At 39.2% G+C, this 20023-nt stretch overlaps 1 protein-coding gene across 2 annotated transcripts in view; it reads right to left on the bottom strand.

The window, feature by feature from the left end:
- FZD3 (frizzled class receptor 3) overlaps window positions 1-17918 on the bottom strand; it is a 71789-nt gene extending 53871 nt beyond the window's left edge. Inside the window, exons 1-3 of one of the 2 annotated variants that reach the window (XM_023216881.1) lie at window positions 17788-17874; window positions 12167-12210; window positions 8939-9471 (exon numbers count right to left, since the gene is read on the bottom strand). In XM_023216881.1, the coding sequence (XP_023072649.1) occupies window positions 8939-9127 (189 nt within the window). In that variant the 5' untranslated portion in view covers window positions 9128-9471; window positions 12167-12210; window positions 17788-17874. Of the gene's footprint in view, window positions 1-8938; window positions 9472-12166; window positions 12211-17787 lie in introns of both variants that reach the window. The other variant, XM_023216882.1, reaches the window with a different exon arrangement.
- Between the last annotated feature and the right edge of the window lie 2105 nt (window positions 17919-20023).

Raw genomic sequence — 20023 nt, 5'->3', positions numbered from 1 at the left:
TCAATTACTACTGCCACCTCTAAGGGATTTAGGATTTATAAAGTTCATGAATTAATTCAAACATTTATTTAGCAGTTACTATGTGTGAGGTTCTGGGTCGAGTACTAGGCATACAAAGATGAATAAAGACAAGCTCTACTTTTAAGGGGTTAATTCTAATAGGAGGAATAAAAATGTAAACAATTCCAATATAATAATATACACACAAAAACAGAAGTACATAGAAAACACACTGGTGAGTATGGAGGAGAAAGTCACTAACTTCTAGGCATCCCAGGTTTCACAAGGAAATAACAACCACACCAGGCCTTGAAAATTAAGATATTACCAAATGGGATACTACAAGAGCCTTCCAGGCACAGACAGCATTTACAGACTTGATAGACTTAAGGAATGCTAAATAAGTAGAAGCCAATTTGTGAATGTCTATTATGCTTTGGATTTGATCCTCTAGGCAAGGATTGGCACTGATACTTTATTTTGTGTGTGTGTGAGATGGAGTCTCACTCTGTTACCCAGACTGGATGGAGTACAGTGGCACAATCTCCGCTCCCTGCAACCTCCGCCTCCTAGGTTTAAGCAATTCTCCTGCCTCAGCCTACCAAGTAACTGGGATTACAGGAGCACACCACCACGCCCGGTTTTTTGTTTTTTGTTTTTTTTTTTTGAGACAGAGTCTTGCTTTGTCGCTAAGCTGGAGTGCAATGGCAGGATATTGGCTCACTGCAACCTCCGCCTCCCAGGTTTAAGCTATTCTTCTGCCTCAGCCTCCCAAGTAGCTGGTACTACAGGCACGTGCCACCACGCCCAGCTAATTTTTGTATTTTTAGTAGAGACAGGGTTTCACCATGTTGGCCAGGCTGTCTCGATCTCTTGACCTTGTGATCTGCCCGCCTCGGCCTCCCAAAGTGCTGGGATTACAGGCGTAGATCCACTGCGCCCGGTCAATTTTTGCATTTTTAGTACAGATGGGGTTTCCCCATGTTGGTCAGGCTGGTCTCAAACTCCTGACCTCAGGTGATTCGCCCACTTCAGACTCCCAAAGTGTTGGGATTACAGACATGAGCCACCACACCTTGCCGGTGTTATTTTATTTAATTAATTAATTTATTTATTTTTGAGATGGAGTCTCGCTCCGTCGCCCAGGCTGCAGTGCAGTGGCATGATCTCCGCTCACTGCAACCTGTGCCTCCCAGGTTCAAGCAATTCTCCTGTCTCAGCCCCCTGAGTAGCTGGGACTACAGGTGCCCACCACCACGCCCGGCGAATTTTTGTATTTTTAGTAGAGATGGGGTTTCACCATATTGTTCAGGTTGGTCTCCAACTCCTGACCTCAGGTGATCCGCCCGTCTCGGCCTCCCAAAGTGCTCAGATTATAGGCCTGAGCCACTGCGCCTGGCCCACTGTTATTTTAAAAAGCAATTTTCATTCACATATCTCGTTTGATCTTCATAACCAATTCCATTTTAATGATGGTACATGGATATTATATTGTTACTGTCCACAGTTGATAAGTAGCAAAACCTGGGCTTGAACTGCTTTGTCTCTGAATTTCATACTCTTGCCGGTAGTAAGAACCCTCATGTATCAATAATTATGAAGGTGTTTCTGTCTCTGTAAAGTAGGTGATGAAAATCATTGAGACACCATTTCCCACCTATCATACTGGTTTAAAACAAACAAACATGACAACATATCATTTTGGTAAAGCTGTAGAGAAACAGATACTCTCACACATTATTAGTGGGAATGCAAAATGGTACAACCCCTATAAAGAGGTGTGGCAATATCAAGGAAAGTAACACATACATTTATACTTCTAGGAATCTATCCCAAAAATACACTAGTCAAAATGTGAAAACACACTTGTAAGATTATGTAACAGTAAAAGACCAGAAACACAGTTGTTTCCTGTGTCCATCAACAGGAATTGAACGAGTAATACTGTATATCCAACCCAATGGAGTAAAATTTAACTATAAAAAAATAAGGATCATGTCATACTCATGAAGATAGCTATTTAAAAAACAAAACAAAACAAAACAAAAAAACAGAAAATACCCAGTGTTAGCCAAGATGTGGAGAAACTGGAATCTTGTGTATTACTGGTGGAAATGTAAAATGGTGCCACCATATGGAAAACACTTTGACAGTTTCTTGAAAAATTAAACATGAAATTAACATATGACCCAGCAATTCCACTTCTGACTACAAACCCCAAATAATTTAAAGCAGGAACTCAGATTGTACATTTATGTTCATAGCAACACTATTCACAATACTCCAATGGTAGAAACAACCAAAGGGTCCACTGATGGATAAATGGATAAGCCAAGCATGTTATATACCTACAATGGAATACTATTCAGCCTTAAAAAAAGAAGAAAATTCCAACACATGATACATTGATGAACCTTGAGGATGTTATGCTAACTGAAATAAGCCAGTCACAAAAGGGCAAATACTGTGTGATTCCTCTTATATGAAATACCAGAGGAAAAGAAAGTAAAACGGTAGTTGCCAGGGACTAGGGAGAAGAAAAAATGGGGCCTGATTTGTTATTTAATGAGTGTAGATTTTCAGTTTTGGAAGAAGAGAAAACTCTGGAGATGGAATTGTAATTATGTTACATAACTGTATTATGTATATCTTACCACAATTTTTTAAAATTTTAAAATGAGGAACATCTATAAATGCTACTATGAAATATCCGAAATATATTAAGTGGAAAAAAAAGTAATGGAGGGAAAAAAACATATAACTGTATCAAAAAAGGTGAAAGAATATATATAGATATATATTAAATAAATATTTTATATAAGTGTTATATTTAAGGTTTTTAAATGGAAGGATAAAAACTTTTTAAAAATGGCTACCTTTAGGTGAAAGGAAAAAGAGGTGAGAGAGGGATAGAAACTAGACTTCTCTGAATGTACCCTGAAGTATAACTACAAAATAAATGTCATTCCTCAAAATCAAAATAAAACGTATGAACCTGTGTATTGTGTTTAACCACATGAAGAAAAAATATTTCAGTGACTTAAAACACAATAATTTGACTGTACATCCTTGCTGATATACATCTCTAAAGAACAAAAAGTATAAAGAAATCTTTGTCCCTAAAGGACAAAAAGAAGCATAAAGAAATCTTAAACTGCTTGCTGTAATCATTGTTAGTAATAATATTGCTAATATTATTCTGAAAATCTATAATGTATGTGTATAATAAACTTGAGGATAAGAGAATAGAGAAACAAAAATGAATTTAAAGATGCTAAATAAAATCCATAGCCAGGCATGGTGGTTCACATCTGTAATTCCAGCACTTTGGGAGGCCAAGGCTGGTGGATAGCTTGAGAACAAAAGTTCGGGACCAGACTTGGCAACATGGTGAACCCTGTCTCTACAAACAAACAAACAAACAAACAAACAAAAAACACAAAAATTAGCCAGGCATGGTGGCATGCACCTGTAGTCCCAGCTACTTAGGAGGCTGAGGTAGGAGCGTTAATTGAGCCCGGGAGATTAGGACTGCAGTGAGCCGTGATTGTGCCACTACACTCCAACCCGGGTGACAGAGCAACATCCTGTCTCAAAAACAAAACAACATCCTGCAATAGTACTTGAATTGCAAGTATCAGTATAAACTCATGATTGAATTTCTCTTAAAAAAAAAGTATTCCCTAGCTGTGTTCATGAAAAGGCCTAAAAATGACTTAGTATCAACAGACTTAGCACCCAGATAGTGATCTCTTAATTATCATTTCCAAAATAAAAGGAACCAGTGCTTCCTAGAGAAATTGATGATTCAGGGTTTGATGCGGAATTTTATGAAGTGAGCTTGAACCACACCAGAAAGAAAAGAAACTACTAAACACCACTAGGGTGGTGTCAAAAACACTAAGGAGGGCCAGGCGCAGTGGCTCATGCCTGTAATCCCAATGCTTTGGGAAGCCAAGGCAGGAGGACAGCTTGAGGAAGCCAAGGCAGGAGGACAGCTAGAGTTCAAGACTAGCCTGGGCAACATGGTGAGACCTTGTCTCTACAAAAAAAAAAAAAAAAAGTTCTTTAAAATTAGCCAGGCATGATGGCATGTACCTGTAGTCCCTACTTTGGAGGTTGAGGTAGGCGGATTGTTTGAGCTTAGGAGCTTGAGGCTACAGTGAGCTATGATTGCTCCACTGCACTCCAGCCTGGGTAACAAAGCAAGACTTGGTCTCAAAAATAAAATACTCAGGAGCTGCCATATAGAGGCTCCCACTACCAAACATGGAATATTCTGAGCCTCAATCACTGTGATAGATTTAAAACATCAAATATGTTAAAAAAAAAAAAAAAAATCCTTGAGTTCACAATGAAACTTACACCAAAAACAAAACAAAACAAAAAAAAACCCTCACTGGTCACCTTTGATGGATGGGTGGGAATCAACTAATTATTCTAAAAACTAATAAAGGGGGAACATGGAAGCACTTATCCTTTCTTATATAAACTGTAAAGAAAGTAATCCAATAGTCAATGAGAAGTTTCCAAATATTCCAGCTAAGAAATGAAGAAAGGGTAACAGAATTAGAATATCACCATATTGCAAACCCCTAACAAAACTATGCGTCTAGGAAATCATCAATGGCTGCTAACATTTACAAAAAGAGTAACAACTTAATATTATGTGCTCTTGGCAGGAGTATGTTAGCTACCTATGAAGTATTCCTTCCAAAACAACAATAAAAAACCAAACTGGTGTCAAATCAAGCTTCTACAGTGCCTGTTTACAAAAATAAATGAGACAGAGACATGGTAAACACCACCACAGGGATGCAATCAGCAAAATAAAGACTATGGGAAACTCTATAAGACAAATATATTACAAGAAAAAAGGGGAACAGGAAAGGAAAACCTATAAATTAAAACAGACTTAAGAGACATCAATCGGATGTAATGTATGAACCCTGATTAGAAAAAGCCAATATGAAAAAAAATTGTGGAATATGCAAGAGTAATTTGAACATTAATTTGATACTTGACACTGATAAAGGAATAAAGGTATTGTGTTCACATATTTTCAAAGAGACCTTACTTTTCAGAGATATATACCAAAATATTTGTGGATGAAATTTTGATATTTGGGATTTGCTTCAAGGTGACCCAGAAGGGCGTGCAGTGATAATGAAACAAGACTAGCTACGAGTTGGTAATGTTTAAGGCTGGATGCTGGATACATGGCATTTCATTATATTATTCTATTTGTCTATACTGAAAATTACCATAATAAAGTTTTTTAGTAAAAAGCTCAAATTTGAGTTTGGATAACTGGGAGGCTGATTCAAACATACTTGGTTCTTAATGAACCATAAAAGATACAGGATGTTCAGGCTTTTAAGCTCTGTGTTCCTACTAGGATTATTTCACTGCCAGATTACCATGCTCCCATTATAAGAAAACCTTAAATCATAAAAATATCTTTAATGAGAATGACAAAGGAAAACAGGAAATGGAGGCAAACACAAACCATCCCAGGAGTTTTTCCTCTGACTATCCTATAGAGAGGCCTACTTTGCTCTATATATGGGGTGGGGAGGGGCAAGCAATCAGCCTCCCAAAGAGATTAAAGATTGCTCGTTCCACACACTAACTGAAATTAAAAAACAGGGTGACAGGCAACAAAGAATAATGCTCTGTATTCACACAGCACTTTAACTTTTCAAAATTCTTTAACATAAATGCCACTTATCTCACTTGATCTTAACAATAACCCTATAAAATGGCAGAAGAAAAAATTTACTTCCTATTGGAAATCAACACAAAGAGGTCTCAAACCTAGTTAGTGACAGAATACAAGTCTCCTATCCCTACTCTAGTGCTTCTTACGCTAATCTGTTCCCATCCTAGCCAATCTGGTTCAATTATTCAGCATGTGGAAAAGCCTGCCCAGATCTCTTTTATTACCACTAGAGTCGTAAATACCTGATGATAGATGGCTCAGTAAAGATTGCTACTGACATTTGTTGATTATTGCTCCATGCTGAACAGTTCCCAAAACTTTACTTAGCAATTTGGACAGCTCAAAATGGTTTGGAAGGCTCAGAAGTGGGAATTTTTTTTCCTATCAAAAGCTACTCATACCCAGGGGGAAACGAGAACATCAAGTTAACAACTTAGAAGAATGTAGCATGTGTGTTTGTATATTGATGTGCATGTTTTGGAAGGCAGAGATAAAGAAACAAACATATTAGCAAGAACCTTCTTTTCTAACTTAATGGATTGATACTTACCCATTTAAACATGTCCCAGTCTCAATAAAAGTACAGAGTACGAACCCTGCAGATACAATGTAAGAAATCCAACTTGTTGATTGTGAATAAAATTTAAAATAACCCAGATTCTGTTCCCCTATTTGTGGCTAATCTAGTTTACTGCCCACATACCATTGTGTTCCAGGCACTCATTTTAACTCACAAAACAGTAAAGGAATGGACTCCAACCAGGCGCCGTGGCTCACACCTATAATCAAGCACTCTGGCAGGCCCAAGCAGGTGGATTGCTTCAGCCCAGGAGTTCAAGACCAGCCTGGGCAACATGGCAAAATCTTGTCTCTAAAAAAATACCAAAAAAATAGCCAGGGGTGGTGGCACACACCTGTAGTCCCAGCTACTTGGGAGGCTGAGGCAGGAGGATCACTGAAGCCTGGGAGGTTGAGGCTGTGGTGAGCCATGACGGCACCACAGCACTCCAGTGTGGGCCACAGAGTGAGAACATGTCACAAAAAAAAAAAAAAAAAAAAAAAAACACACACACAAAAAAAGAAAAAAGGAATGGACTTTAGGCAGGCTTAAAGCCTGGGGCCTGCTGAAAGATGCTACACCTAGGAAACTGTCTTTGAATTCATCCAGTCTCACAGCAAACACTCAAGAATGTGCTGGGTTTGCTCCAATTACTTGTGCCTGCTAAGCTGGTTCCTGGATCAGTAGAGGGATGGAGGTGGAGAGAGTCATCAGCAGCACTGAGCAGGCTGTGTTGTCTGTTGAATTTCCACGTCATTTGCTATTAAAGAAATGTTACACTCTCAAACTGTGTTTGATTATTCTTCCAGTCAGTGGCATCACTGTCCTGATACGATAACTATGCAATATGCAACTATTCCCAACATTACTTCAAGTCATTAGAACCTTCTCTTAGAAACTATTACTCACTTAGGTGCTCTCCCTAGAATGTCTGAAATTCAAACAGAGGCAACTCTATTGTCACTGAAATATCTAGACTACCTGTGTATATCTGAGAAGGCAGAGAGGGCCTATCATGCTATCACTATAAATGAATGCCCCATGAACCTACAAGGAGGGATGCAAATTTACTGGAGCAAATACATGGTGTTTCTAGTACTTCCATTTAGATGATTTACAAATGGAATTTGGAATAGAATGAATATTTGCAAATCACCTATTGTGTATGATGCATTGTGCTAGCTACTTTATAAATCTCTTATTTAATCCTAACAGCCCTTCAAGGTATATCATATACTGCCTTTTCACAAATGAAGAAAACAAAGATCAGGAATTTGTTAAGTAACTTGTCCAAAGTCTTAAACCTACTACATGGCAGAGCCAAAAGTTGAACCCAAGTCAGGACAAGCATCTTTATGACCTGCTTCCTATTAACCTATTTGCTTCCCAAAGGAGCTATGATTTAAAATGATACCAGACATAAAAATGTTTCTAATTCAATTTTCTGTGAGAAATCAATAGCTTTAATACATAGCAAAGACTACTATGCCTGGAACCAACTTATTGTATTAAACCAATACCCATTTTTATATATCCTAATCTGATAGTCTATACCAAATCTCTCTCTTCAACCACTTAGACCTTGTGTACTCAGAGGAAAAGCAAAAAATGTTTTGTTCAACATCTACAGCATTTTCAAATATGTGGAATATATAAGATGCCCTCCTTATTTCAAAATATATGAATAATAATCTTACAAATTTTCTCAGACTTAGGTTTCTCGATTTTACTATAAAATGAAGAATTCTAAAACACAGGCTTCCATTTGCTGAAAGTGCTATGGAAACAGGCTGAAGTCTAACGTATCAAACATTCCCTCTAAATTATATTAGGTAGCCTCGCTAATATGAGAATATGAACAAATGGTAAAAGCTATCACTTATAGAGTACCTACTATGTGCCAAGAACTATACATGGATTTTCACTTTGTATCTTACAGAAGTCTCTAAGTTACAAGCAAAGAAACTATGGTGAGAAAGTGGTGAGAAAGTTCATATAACGTGGCCAAAGTATACAGCTAGAAAGTGGTAGAGGTAGAATTCAAACCCAGGTTTGTCTACCTCAAAGTGTATTCTTATTACCACCACTGCTTACTGCCTCCCAGTTCTTATCTGGTATATATATATCCCTGTCCTCAATTCTAAAACCATTATAGATATATATACCCTTATTTAAACCTATTATTAACTATATCAATTAATGTGTCCACAGTTTGCAAATTTGAAATAGTTTCTAAATTAAAATAATTAAGAAATGTCTGAAGAATTACCATTAAAAAAATTCAAATAAGGCAGCAAACTTTCATAAAATTCTGAGAGATCAAGAACAGATAATTTGCATTGACAAAAACTTTTTCACTGCTTGGAAGTTATTCTTAAATTTTAAACTACTGAATGGCTATTATCTCCCATGTTCTGGTATTTCAAATTTCTTTATAAAAGTATAATGTCTAAAATATAACAGTAACATTCACCAAATGTGAATTCTTCAATCTATTAGAGTCTGAAGCAAAACATATAAGTTTTTAAACGTATAAGACATAATTTAAAATAGCATATTGTTTTCCTGTTGTTTATCAAACACATTCATTAGATTGGCTGATGGGACAACACAAGAGTCATTCACTAAGACACGTCAAAGAATAGATCAAGTCTTACCTCCATTGCTAAAGCTGCTGTCTGTTGGTCATAATGATTCAGAAGATTAGGCATGAAGGTAGTATTATAAGGCAAATCTTGGCACATCCTCAAGGTAATAGGTTCACAAGAAAACAAACTGTGCCCACCTATATGCCCCATGAACACAGTCAAGGGCCAAAAAGAGAAGACAATCCAAGTCATAGCCATCCTTCCTGGGTCTGAATGAGATTCGGATGATCAGGCCTACTCAATATGAATTTTAGATATTTATACACCTGCAGGTCTCAGCTCGAAGGTACTTCTTCTATATCTTACTGTTAAGTTCTTCAAACAGTTAAATACTCTTCGCACCGTCAGAGGTTTGTTAGCTTGGTCTCACAAAAGGCGTTTGTTTTTGGTTTCACAATATGGGAAAATGACATCATCTTGTCTCTTCTTTTCATTTTATTACATGGGGCACATTTGGCCAACATATCAAGTTGATCAACCACATTCCCAAACCACAGATTCCATCTTAGGAGAAGAGCTATTTCTTCCTTCGACTGAAATATCTGAAAAGTATTATTTTTAAAAAATGGGAGAAATTAGTCATTTCCTCTCAAAGTATTATGGACTTGACATTAATAATCTTTGATGAGAGATATTATACTGACCTAATAGTTAACAATATGTGGGTACTTTATAAAGATATAATTTTTCTACTTTATCATTTATGCTATAGCTACACTGAAATGATCCTTAAACAGCATTTAAGTGCAAATTTAATTTCTTCCCTCAGTTGCTTATATAACACATGGTTTAACTTCTCATCTATAATGGCAATTTTGCATCAGTCACAATATACAATTGATTCATTTTGAAAAATTCTTACGCTATTGTCCTGAATTTTATTTAAAATATAAATATTATGCTTATAATCTAAATTATTGAACTTAAAATTGTATGTGTTTTAATCTTTAACAGTATATTTTTGCATTAACTGATACAGCAGAAGACATCCGTGAAAGTGGTCTGAAAAATAAGTCAGATACAGATTCAAGTCTCTTGCTAGCTGTGTGAATGTAAACATACCACTTAACTTCTATGCACCCAGAATTTTTCTTCTTGAAAATGATTCCAATACCACCTCACTCACAGGGATGATATGAGTGAATCATAAGACAAGGAACGCAAAGGTACTTTATAAATGGTAAAGCAGTATTAAACATTAGACATTTTAATCACTGAATCAGTTTATACAAATGCTACCTCTATCAACCAATACTGAACTGACATATAGAAGGTTCTAAAATACTAGGAAATTTTCACAATATTACATTATATTTTAGATAGTACAAAAATTTAACAGCACAGATGTAGCACTAAGAAATATTTCAGCAATGAATGGTCATTACACACAGCCATGCTACACAGAGAATAGAAATCATCCCTAAAAAGTCACAGCAGAAATAAGAATAATTCCCAGTTATTGTTTCCATGGAGCTTTAGAATTTCTAACTTGTATGTACTTCTCCAGGGGCAAACATATGTGTAATTCTTAATTGGAGGTGAGAGGGTGTAGGTGGAGTGGAAGGCAGGTCTGGTATGAAAAAGGCATATTCTAAGCTATCACATTTTGATTTGGTTTAGTAACAATGTCAACTTTGCTTTTATTTCAATTTGTTTCATATGCATTGGATAGTTTTATGTTTGTTGTGGAGAGCCTAGGCTGGGAAAAGATGAGAAATTCAGGTTCAGAAATTCTCAAAGCCCCAGATTAACAGCACAACTCAAATACTAGCACCTATAATAACTTAGATCGTGGGACCTGGAACTGCTTTGGCTTAAGCGGGGAAAGAAACTGTCCTTTGTGCATTAACTACCAATGATTGGGAACTCTATGTCCCAAGCTTCAGTTACCAGGCAGAAAACTATTTGGAGAAAGTAAAAAAGTGGCTGAATCTTTCCAATTTCTCCCTCTAGCAGATAGTCTTGACTAACGGAAGGGAAAAGAAAAGTGTATGGTCCCTAGAATTAGGAAACTAAGGTTAAAAGTAAACCCTGCTCAAAAAGCCCCAAAGCCCCTTGTGTTCTACATCAGAAATTTCTGAAACGGATTCTTAGCCTGCCATATTTTTTTTCTCCCCACAAATGTGGAGGTCTGCCTATAGAAAACTGATACTGGGCCAGGCGGGGTGGCTCATGCCTGTAATCCCAGCACTTTGGGAGGCTGAGGCAGGTGGATCACAAGGTCAGGAGTTCAAGACCAGCCTGGCCAACATAGTGAAACCCCCGTCTCTACTAAAAATACAAAAAATTAGCCGGACATGGTGGCAGGCGCCTGTAGTTCCAGATACTCAGGAGGCTGAGGTAGGAGAACTGCTTGAACCTGGGAGGCTCAGGTTGCAGTGAGCTGAGATTGCGCCATTGCACTCCAGCCTGGGTAACAAGAGCGAAACTCTGTCACAAAAAAAAGAAGAGAAAACTGATATTGACCATAGTTAAAAACATATTTATCTTAATTACCATGCAGCACAGTAACAATTATGCATATCATTAAATACGTCAAATAACTGTTGAAAGTTTTATTTGATTGTAGTATTAAAACATCCATGTAAGTTCAGTCTTTGTTGTTTATTGCTTATGCAGCATATTCATCTGCCTGCTACTAAAAAAAAATTAAAGGGAACATTACTCCCTGTTGAATATGTATATAGTAACACCAAGAATTTCAAAAATTTCATTTAAACTAATCTATTTTTCAAGCAGGTAGGGGTTTCAAATCAATCGTGCAAAGAATACTACCACATAAAACCTGAGGAAGAAACTGAGCAATATCTCATTCAGCTTTTAAAACTAGCTGATATGTCCCCCTACACTTCTGCCTACTCCATCTATTTTACCTGGTTTCCTCTTTTATTCCTTTTGCCTCACTTGCAAGTAAAGCATCCTACCTTCTTATAAAAGTGCTTCCTTATGTACTATGACATTCAAATTACCATGTACCAAGATGCTTTTGTAAAACCTACTGTTCAGCTGTGAAAGGACAATAATCTTGATACAAAAAGACTGTAGTTTATGATTATTAGAAGAAGGGAAAAAAACAGCAGTGGATTCAGTGAGACAAAAAGAAAACAGGCAAAGTACAGGTGTTAAAGAATTTTCATTTCCCCCAAAATAGCAGTTCTCTAATCTTAGAGTGTAGCAGACTCATGGATTCCCCCAGAAATCTGAATCCTGGAGAATGATATGCATTCTAATGATTACCTCAGGTTACAAGTGCTCCATGTCAGGTCTTGAGAAATGCTATCCTAGAACAGAATAATTAAAAAGAATAAAGGTATCATTTATATAATTATATACATAAAATGAATTTTAAAAATAAAAGCAGATAGGGGATAACATTTTAATAGAAACATAAGCAAAAGACATAAATTTACAAAAGAAATACAAGTAGCCAAGAAACATATGAAAAGATATTCAACTTCACTAATAAAAAATGCAAATGTGAGATAAGATTTTTGCCAATCAGATGGGAAAAAACAATAATGATAGAACACAGTAAAGGGTGGGAATACAGGGTAAAGAACACCTTCAACATTTCAACATTTTCAAATGCTAATAGTAAACTAGTTGGTACTTTAAAAAAAAAGGGAGGGGGTTACTTATATCAAAAGCCCTTAAAATGTACACAATTTCATCCAGCAAATCTATCTTATAATTTATTCTAAGTAAACACATAAGTACACATGATGCACAACCAAAATATTAGTGTAACACTGTTTATAACAATTAAAAAAAAAAAACCTAAAAGTTGGAAACAACCTGAACGTCTACCAATAAGAAATTGGTTAAATAAATTATGGTATAAACACATGATGGAATATTATATAGTTACTAAAAATGATGAGCATAAACCTGTATTTGTGGATATGGTAAGATAGTAACAATAAATAAAAAATAAAATTTAAAAGCAGTTTACAAAACAGTATATGTATATAGCTCTTTTGTCAGAAAAAATACATGTACATGTAATATAGTAAAACTATTTTGATTGTTTAAAAATAAAATATTAAATGCTTTATGGAATTTTGTTAAAGAACCTATAGTACATTATTTTGTGTATGAAGTAATTAACTCTGCTCAATCTATAAATGTGTCCTGACTAGCTGACAAGAAAAACTACTAGTGAAATGACTGGTTTATTGACTACTAATTAAGCAACAAGCCAAGGAACACATTACTGCTTTACCGTACCGAGTAAGAAAAGCAAATCACTGATGATCAATTTAGTAAGAGTCAAAATCTGATTTTCAATACTAAAAAAAATCAGATAACCAATCAACTGAATCAAATGATATGCACAACTTAAAAACTTAAACATTCCTGGCTGGGCACAGCGGCTCACGCCTGTAATCCAAGCATTTTGGGAGACAAAGGCGGGCGGATCACTTGAGGCCAGGAGTTTGAGACCAGCCTGGCCAACATGGCAAAAACCTGTCTCTACTAAAAATACAAAAAGTAGGTGGCTTGCACCTGTAGTCCCAGCTACTCAGGAAGGGCTGGAGAATTGCTTCAACGTGGGAGGTGGAGGTTGCAGTGAGCAGAGACTGTACTACTGCACTCCAGCCTGGGTGACAAAGTGAGACTCTGTCTCAAAAAGATTAAATAAAATTAAAAAATTAAAACTTTTGATAAACATTCCAAATAATATGTCTTCAATAACATAATGAATTATCTGCTTCTAATCACAATCATGTGAGCATGCCATTTTTCCTAAGGTAAGGTCATCCATGGAAAAGTTGTAAGTTGAAGTTCCAGATTTGCAGGACATAGTAAAGATTCTGGCCAAAGAGATCCTATCCAAACGTAGCAAGTCATTAAATAAAGATTAATAGTTGTTTTGGGCGTTCTTATTGATATTATCTTTTTTTTTTTATTATAAGAAACTGCAGTATATCAACTGGAAAAACAAAGGGGGGACCTACTAGATTAACATAATTGGAGTGAGCAGCTTCAGGGGTGAGGGCCCTGCAAAAAGTGAATGCTATGCAACAGTTGCTCATGCCCTTTAATGGGAAAAGAGACACATTCACTTCTCCATAGAGCAATACAGAATATCTGGAAAGCTGATTTCAGACTAAGTTACTTGGTTAACATTCCATCAGAAAACAAAAAGGACTAGATACTTTAAAGCTCACACATTTCTATTTTTATGAATGTACAACATCAGGAATTTTATATTTTCCAACTATTATTTATCAGGTTTCTTTTGGTGACAAAAAGTCTTTAAAATAAAATAAACTAAGTATTTCTCCTGAAAGATAGCAATAAAGGGAAGGGATTCCAATCTTGGAAGACTATCTTCCCAGGCTGGCTGCAAAATCAGACCCAAAGAACTCGGTGGGAAATGCAGGAGGTGGCAACTGGGAAGAGGAAAGCAGACTGAATCCCAGAAGAAAGGATGATGAGAGAAGTGGGCCCTAAGGGTTTGTTCAAAGGGGTTCTGCAACAAAAGATTATGTTCAGCAACTCTATCCCAATTTACACCTTCTCTACAGATAGGGCTCCATTTCATTATTCTGTTGAGAATTCATTTTCTGGACACCTGATAAATGCAGGTAACATTTTGCATTTCCACTTGAGAAAGATTATCTAAAGGTCGTCTCAAGAAGTAAATGCTGGTTACACAGTGCCTACAGAGGGAACAGGAGGAATATTCTTTGTCTTTTTTCAGGCATGTTTTCAAGAACGCATTGCAAGGATTAGCAATAACTATCTCTAAATAACAGTTTCTTCTCTTAAGAAAATTATTGTCTTGTTAGACAAAATATACACTCAGCGAACACTCATTGCTCAAATGGTACTTTCCTTTTCTTAAAGTCTATATAGTCTTTGGCCCTTTGCCTACTGGTTGCTACAAGAAAGTTTATATAGCTTCATATTTAATTCACAGGACCTAGATTCCTACTAATCTCAGAGAATCTCTTTTCTGAACTTTCCTACTTCATCTAATGTTTAAAGTCCATTTGTCATCATCTACTGATTACAACAAATAACTTAATCTTCCAATGTGTTAAGTGATTAAGGCTTAAAACACACACACACGCACACAGAGGAAAAGTAAATTCATCTAGGTTCAAAATTTAAATGAATGGTAGGCATCAAAGTTCAGTTCAATTTAGAAATTATTAATTACTAAGACTAAAGAAGACAGAAGATCTTTAAAAACTGACATGAAAATAAAACTGAAAAGTTAAGAGACAGATAGATTCTGGACTTTAAAATGGGCTGAAATTTCAGCCCAGCTTCTCTTAAATCTGCTATCAAAAAATTCTCTAATACCAAGCTCCTGCTTTCCACCCCTCTTAACAAGGCTGTATGGTTTGCATGCTTTGACTACGGAATTATTTTAATGAGATAAAATCTGGGGACCAGGATTTGGTTTTCAGGCCCACTAGCCTAGTTATATTCATCTCAAACTTCATGTGCAATACACTCCTTGAATATACCGAACTGTCAATAGTTCCTAACATGATGAACTGGAAAGCAAAAAGAGGAAATTGATTTTTTGACATAGTAGGTAAAACTCTTTCCTAGCCAGTAAGAAGCTGTTACACTTCACTTGTTCCTATCATTATAGAAATATCACTACTGAAAATCTAATTTCTTTCCTCGAGACTCTACCACACATTTTCCTCCAATCTATGCTGAATAATTTATCCAGTATATATTTTCAAAATCATTCTTTTTATTTTTGTGCACAGCTGCAGTTTTAATCATGCATAATTCTAGAATTCTGGGGATAGAAAAAAAAAAAAAACTTCAGGCCAAAACCGCTTAAAGAAGTGGTACGAATTGGTTCCTACTATCTGTCTCTGAAGGAAAAGAAAGTCAACAGCAGCTTAACATCAACACACTCACATAGTCAGAAAAAGTTTTGAATATAAAATCTTAGAGTTTCACTACCAAACTAATATGAAATTTAAGTCTGTTTCCTGGGAAACAGACAACTTATTGGGAGTAAAAATCTCCTCTCTCCTTCCCCAGTGATAAAGCTTTCACTTTGTTCTATACAAAGAAAGAATGTGCACTTTGCTATTAAATTCCCTTAGCCCTCTCTACTTCAAGTATCTCAATCACGGAACTCCCAAGAAATATCCACCTGAATGCTCAAAGCACAAAATAAAGCTCAGAAGCATAGAGTAGCTAGGATGAGGAAACGGCTCATTGTCCTTCTTCTCCTTTTATAAATGGGACGCTTTTACAGATTTAGGAGAAATGGAGATAGACAATTTTAGTAGTGGATGAGGGAAAAAGGATAGGAGGAAAGAGAGGGCAGAATGATAGGCTTTACCCGTAATTTACTTATTTTCCTAACAGTTTCAAACAATGGGGTGGGAGGGGGTATAGTAGAAGGGCTGCCTCTTAGTTATACTTTATCTTCAGCTCTATCCTTCCAGCCCCACCCAGTCAAGCTCTTACACCTCTTTCCTAGGCTCTCCGACTCTGATTTTTTTTTTTTAATCTTTGTGGGTTTTCTTTTTTTCTGGAGGAAAAAGATAGTATTGATTTGTTTAAAAGTAAAGACGGAAAGCATTATCTTCAGGAGCAACCACTTCTTAATAATAGAACTAAGGATTTCTATTCCTTTTCCAGACTAAAATGCAGGAACGGCACCAGCACACCACCAAGGACTAAAGGAGGATGAGAGAAGGAGGTAACATCCCCAGGGGTAGTCAGGTCTTTGTTTTCCTGCTCATATCATACTAGCTTTACAAAGTAACTCAATTCCCATCAATAAGCATTCCCGATCAGAACTACTTCTCTAAGATGAAGCTGTGTCTGAACACTTTCCCATAGCAGTCACTGATGTGGCTGCTCTGCTGTACTACTGCTGCATCTCCCTCAATCCAGACGGGGACCAAAATTCAAAGAGTCATTCTACACTGGGCAAACCGCCGAATCTCCTTCATGGGGCCGATCTCTCTAAATCTAAAGTCTACTCCTCTGCCTCAATTCATGGCACGTGCTTTTGTTCTTAAAAACAAAGCCAAGAAAAGCCCCCTTGGCTTATCTTACAACAGAGGGATCGAACTCAAGACTCCCAGGATGTAAAACACCTCTAGGAAGATGTTTACATGTCTTGAAAGGACACAAGACTCCTTAACCTTGTAGGCTATTTCACAACAACTTGATTTCAGATGCGGACCCTCGGGCATCCAGCAGCGGCCACCCCACGGCAAACCCACAGACCGCGGAGGAGGCAGCCGGGGGAAGCTCGCGGAAGGGAGCAAGGATTTTGCAAACTGACCGGCAGGGAAACTTTCAGACGTGGGCAGGCAAAGGTGGGCCCGAAGCTGACCCGAGCCGGGGCCAGGAGCCCGGCGGCGCGCGCTTCGGGCTGCAGGGAGCCACCGGCGCATTGTCCTCCGCCCACGCCCCCCCGCGCCCAGCGCTGCCGCCGGTTCCGGCCGGGCCCCTCTCCCAGCCGCTCAGGGTCTGGGCCGGGATGGAGGCGGGCGAACCGCGGTCCACACTCGCACAAGTTGCCGAGCGCGGGCTCAGGGCGGACAGGGTTAACCGTCTCCAGGGGCAGCTACCCTCTCAGCCCTCAGCCCCAAAGTAGGCGTCCCCGAGGCCTCCCGCCGCCACCGCGGGCCCGGGCCCCCGCTCTGCCGCCCGCCACAGCCCGGTGCCCAAGGCTTTTGTTGTGGCCGCGATGAGAGGAACGATCCCTAAGGAGGAGGCGCCGGGCTGCTGCTGGCTCCTCGGCGCGAGCTGAGGCGGAGCAGCAGGCAGCCGCGCGGCGCGTTCGCGGGCTCCACACTCGCCGCTCCCTCTCCCGCTGCCCCGGCCCACGGGCCCACACGCTTCAGGGGGCTCACCTCAGACCCCGGCGTCTGGCTCCAAAGCGGTGGGGGCTGCACCGCCAGCCGAGGGCGGCCGCGCGTCCCTCAGGTACCCGGAGCGGCGGAGAACCGCCGGCGCGCGCCTCCCAGCGACAGCGAGCTTTCGCGAGCGCCAGGGCGCGCGGCCCGGGGAGCGAGCGCACGAGCGCGCGCGCACGCACGGGGCAGGCGCACTGAGCACGCTCGGCCGAAAGCTCCCTGCTGGAGCCTGGGCATACCGGGCTGGCCCGGGGCGTCTCGTTGTTCTCTGCCTCTCGCCCTGAGTGACGCCTGGAGCTGCCCTGCTCCGGCGTGCTGGTTCCCAGCCCTGGAGGCGCTAATCTGAGATGCACTCGGGGGCCTCCTGGCCATGCACTCCCTCCCCTGATAACACGCGAGCGCGGAGGTGTGATTGCAGGACCACCTACACCTGGTCTGAGAACCAGAGGTGCCGACCTCCGGACCTGGGAATTTGGGGTGCTCAAGAGGCAGATGCCCGGATGCTGAGGGTGGAATGGGGTGCAGGAGCTCTGGCCTGCTACAGAGCTCCACGCGAAACAGCGTGGCAGACAGGCTACTCGCCCGGGATAGTTCATAGCCTCTTGGCCAAGACCTTTGGAAACAGGTGGAGCTGGTCGTTACTGGTGCGCGCCCCAATTTTTGCTCCTTAGGAAATGTTTCTCCTCTCCTTTTCTACATAAGCGGCTTTAAAGCTGAAAGAATTCTTTAAGATCGTCTAAACTGAACCTCTCATTTTTCAGACGAGGAAAAGAACGCCCCAAAAGGTTAGATGATTTACCTAAAGCCATGCAGCGTTTTAACAACAGGGCCTGGATTCATCCCAACCTAGGGCTGTTTTTCTTTTCACTGCACGGTTTAACAGTTTCTTTCTCTTCTTTTTCGTTCCTCGTGAACCTAGATTGCATGGGCATCATTTTGTTCATTCGGTAGCACATAGAACTTAAAGAAATTGAACGATGTGAATGGACTTAGCACTATCAGAATTGTACACTTAAAAATGTTACAATGGTGCATTTACGTTGTGTGTGTTTTGCAATTATTTTTAGAAAGGCGCTTGATACGTGTTAAGTAAATGTTGAAGAGTATTGAACTTAGACCTAGAGTTTCACATCAGAAGGTGAGCTGTGTGAACAGGCATGATAAATGAGATCTGAAATGACAGTTTCAGTTTCTCTAGTAAGTAAATACTTGTGCAGTAAACAATGTTTAAAATAATATTGATTTTTAGGTTGATTCTAGGCAGGGCAGTGTATCCTCTGGAGCCAGCGGTGCCTCTGTGGAGAGTGAGTGAGGGGGCAGAGAGTGTGGGGGAAATCTGTGTGTGTCAGATCCCTTGTAGCTGGGGAACCTCCGGAGATGCGCTTCGAGGTGCATTTTCATTCAATTTAGCCACCATCCTGTAAAGACTGTCAGGAATGGGACACATCATAGCTCAACAACGGGAGGTGGGAATGACGTAGAAATGATCACCACTGTATCAGCATAACTAAATCTCAGAAAAAGAACATTGATGGGGGGGGGAACACAAGATATGTAAGTGATTATGCCTCTTTAGAAAAAAAAAACAAACTAGCAATACTATACAATGTTTATGAGGGCAAACGTACATATAATAAAAGTGTAAAAATGGACAGAAAGGCTGCACACCAATTTCGTGACAATGACTGCCTCTAGGCAGGCAGGGAAGGGAATGAGACCTAGGAATGAGACACAAGAAGCTTCTCCTGTATCTGTGAAATACACACAAATGTAAGATTTTTTAAAAATCTCCGTGGAGAATCAAGGGTGTTTCTTATGAAAGTGTCCAAACTTTTCTTTATGTTCGAAATGTCCCCCTTAAAAGTAATTAATATTTGGGGCTGAGTGACGTGGTTCAGGCCTGTAATCCCAGCATTTTGGGAAGCTGAGGAGAGAGGATCGCTTGAGCCCGGAGTTGGAGACCAGCCTGGGGAACATAGCAAGATCCTGTCTCTACAAAAATAAAAATTAAAAAATTAGCCTTGGAGGATTGTTTGAGCCCAGTAGTTCAAAGCTGTAGTGAGCTATGGTTGTGCCACTACACTGCGGCCTGGGCAACAAAGCCATCCCTGTCTCTTAAAAATAAATAAATAAATAAAAAGTAATGTTGCAGTGTCAGACATTGAGCTCTATGTGCTCACTGTGAACAAAGACAGTGTGGACGGTGTGGCTCAGGTTCTTTTGGGAGGACAGT

This window comes from Piliocolobus tephrosceles, chromosome 7 (genome assembly GCF_002776525.5).
Source record: "Piliocolobus tephrosceles isolate RC106 chromosome 7, ASM277652v3, whole genome shotgun sequence".
Taxonomy (NCBI): domain Eukaryota; kingdom Metazoa; phylum Chordata; class Mammalia; order Primates; family Cercopithecidae; genus Piliocolobus; species Piliocolobus tephrosceles.
The sequence above is the reverse complement of the archived record's forward strand: the minus strand, read 5'-3'. Positions and strand labels throughout refer to the sequence as shown.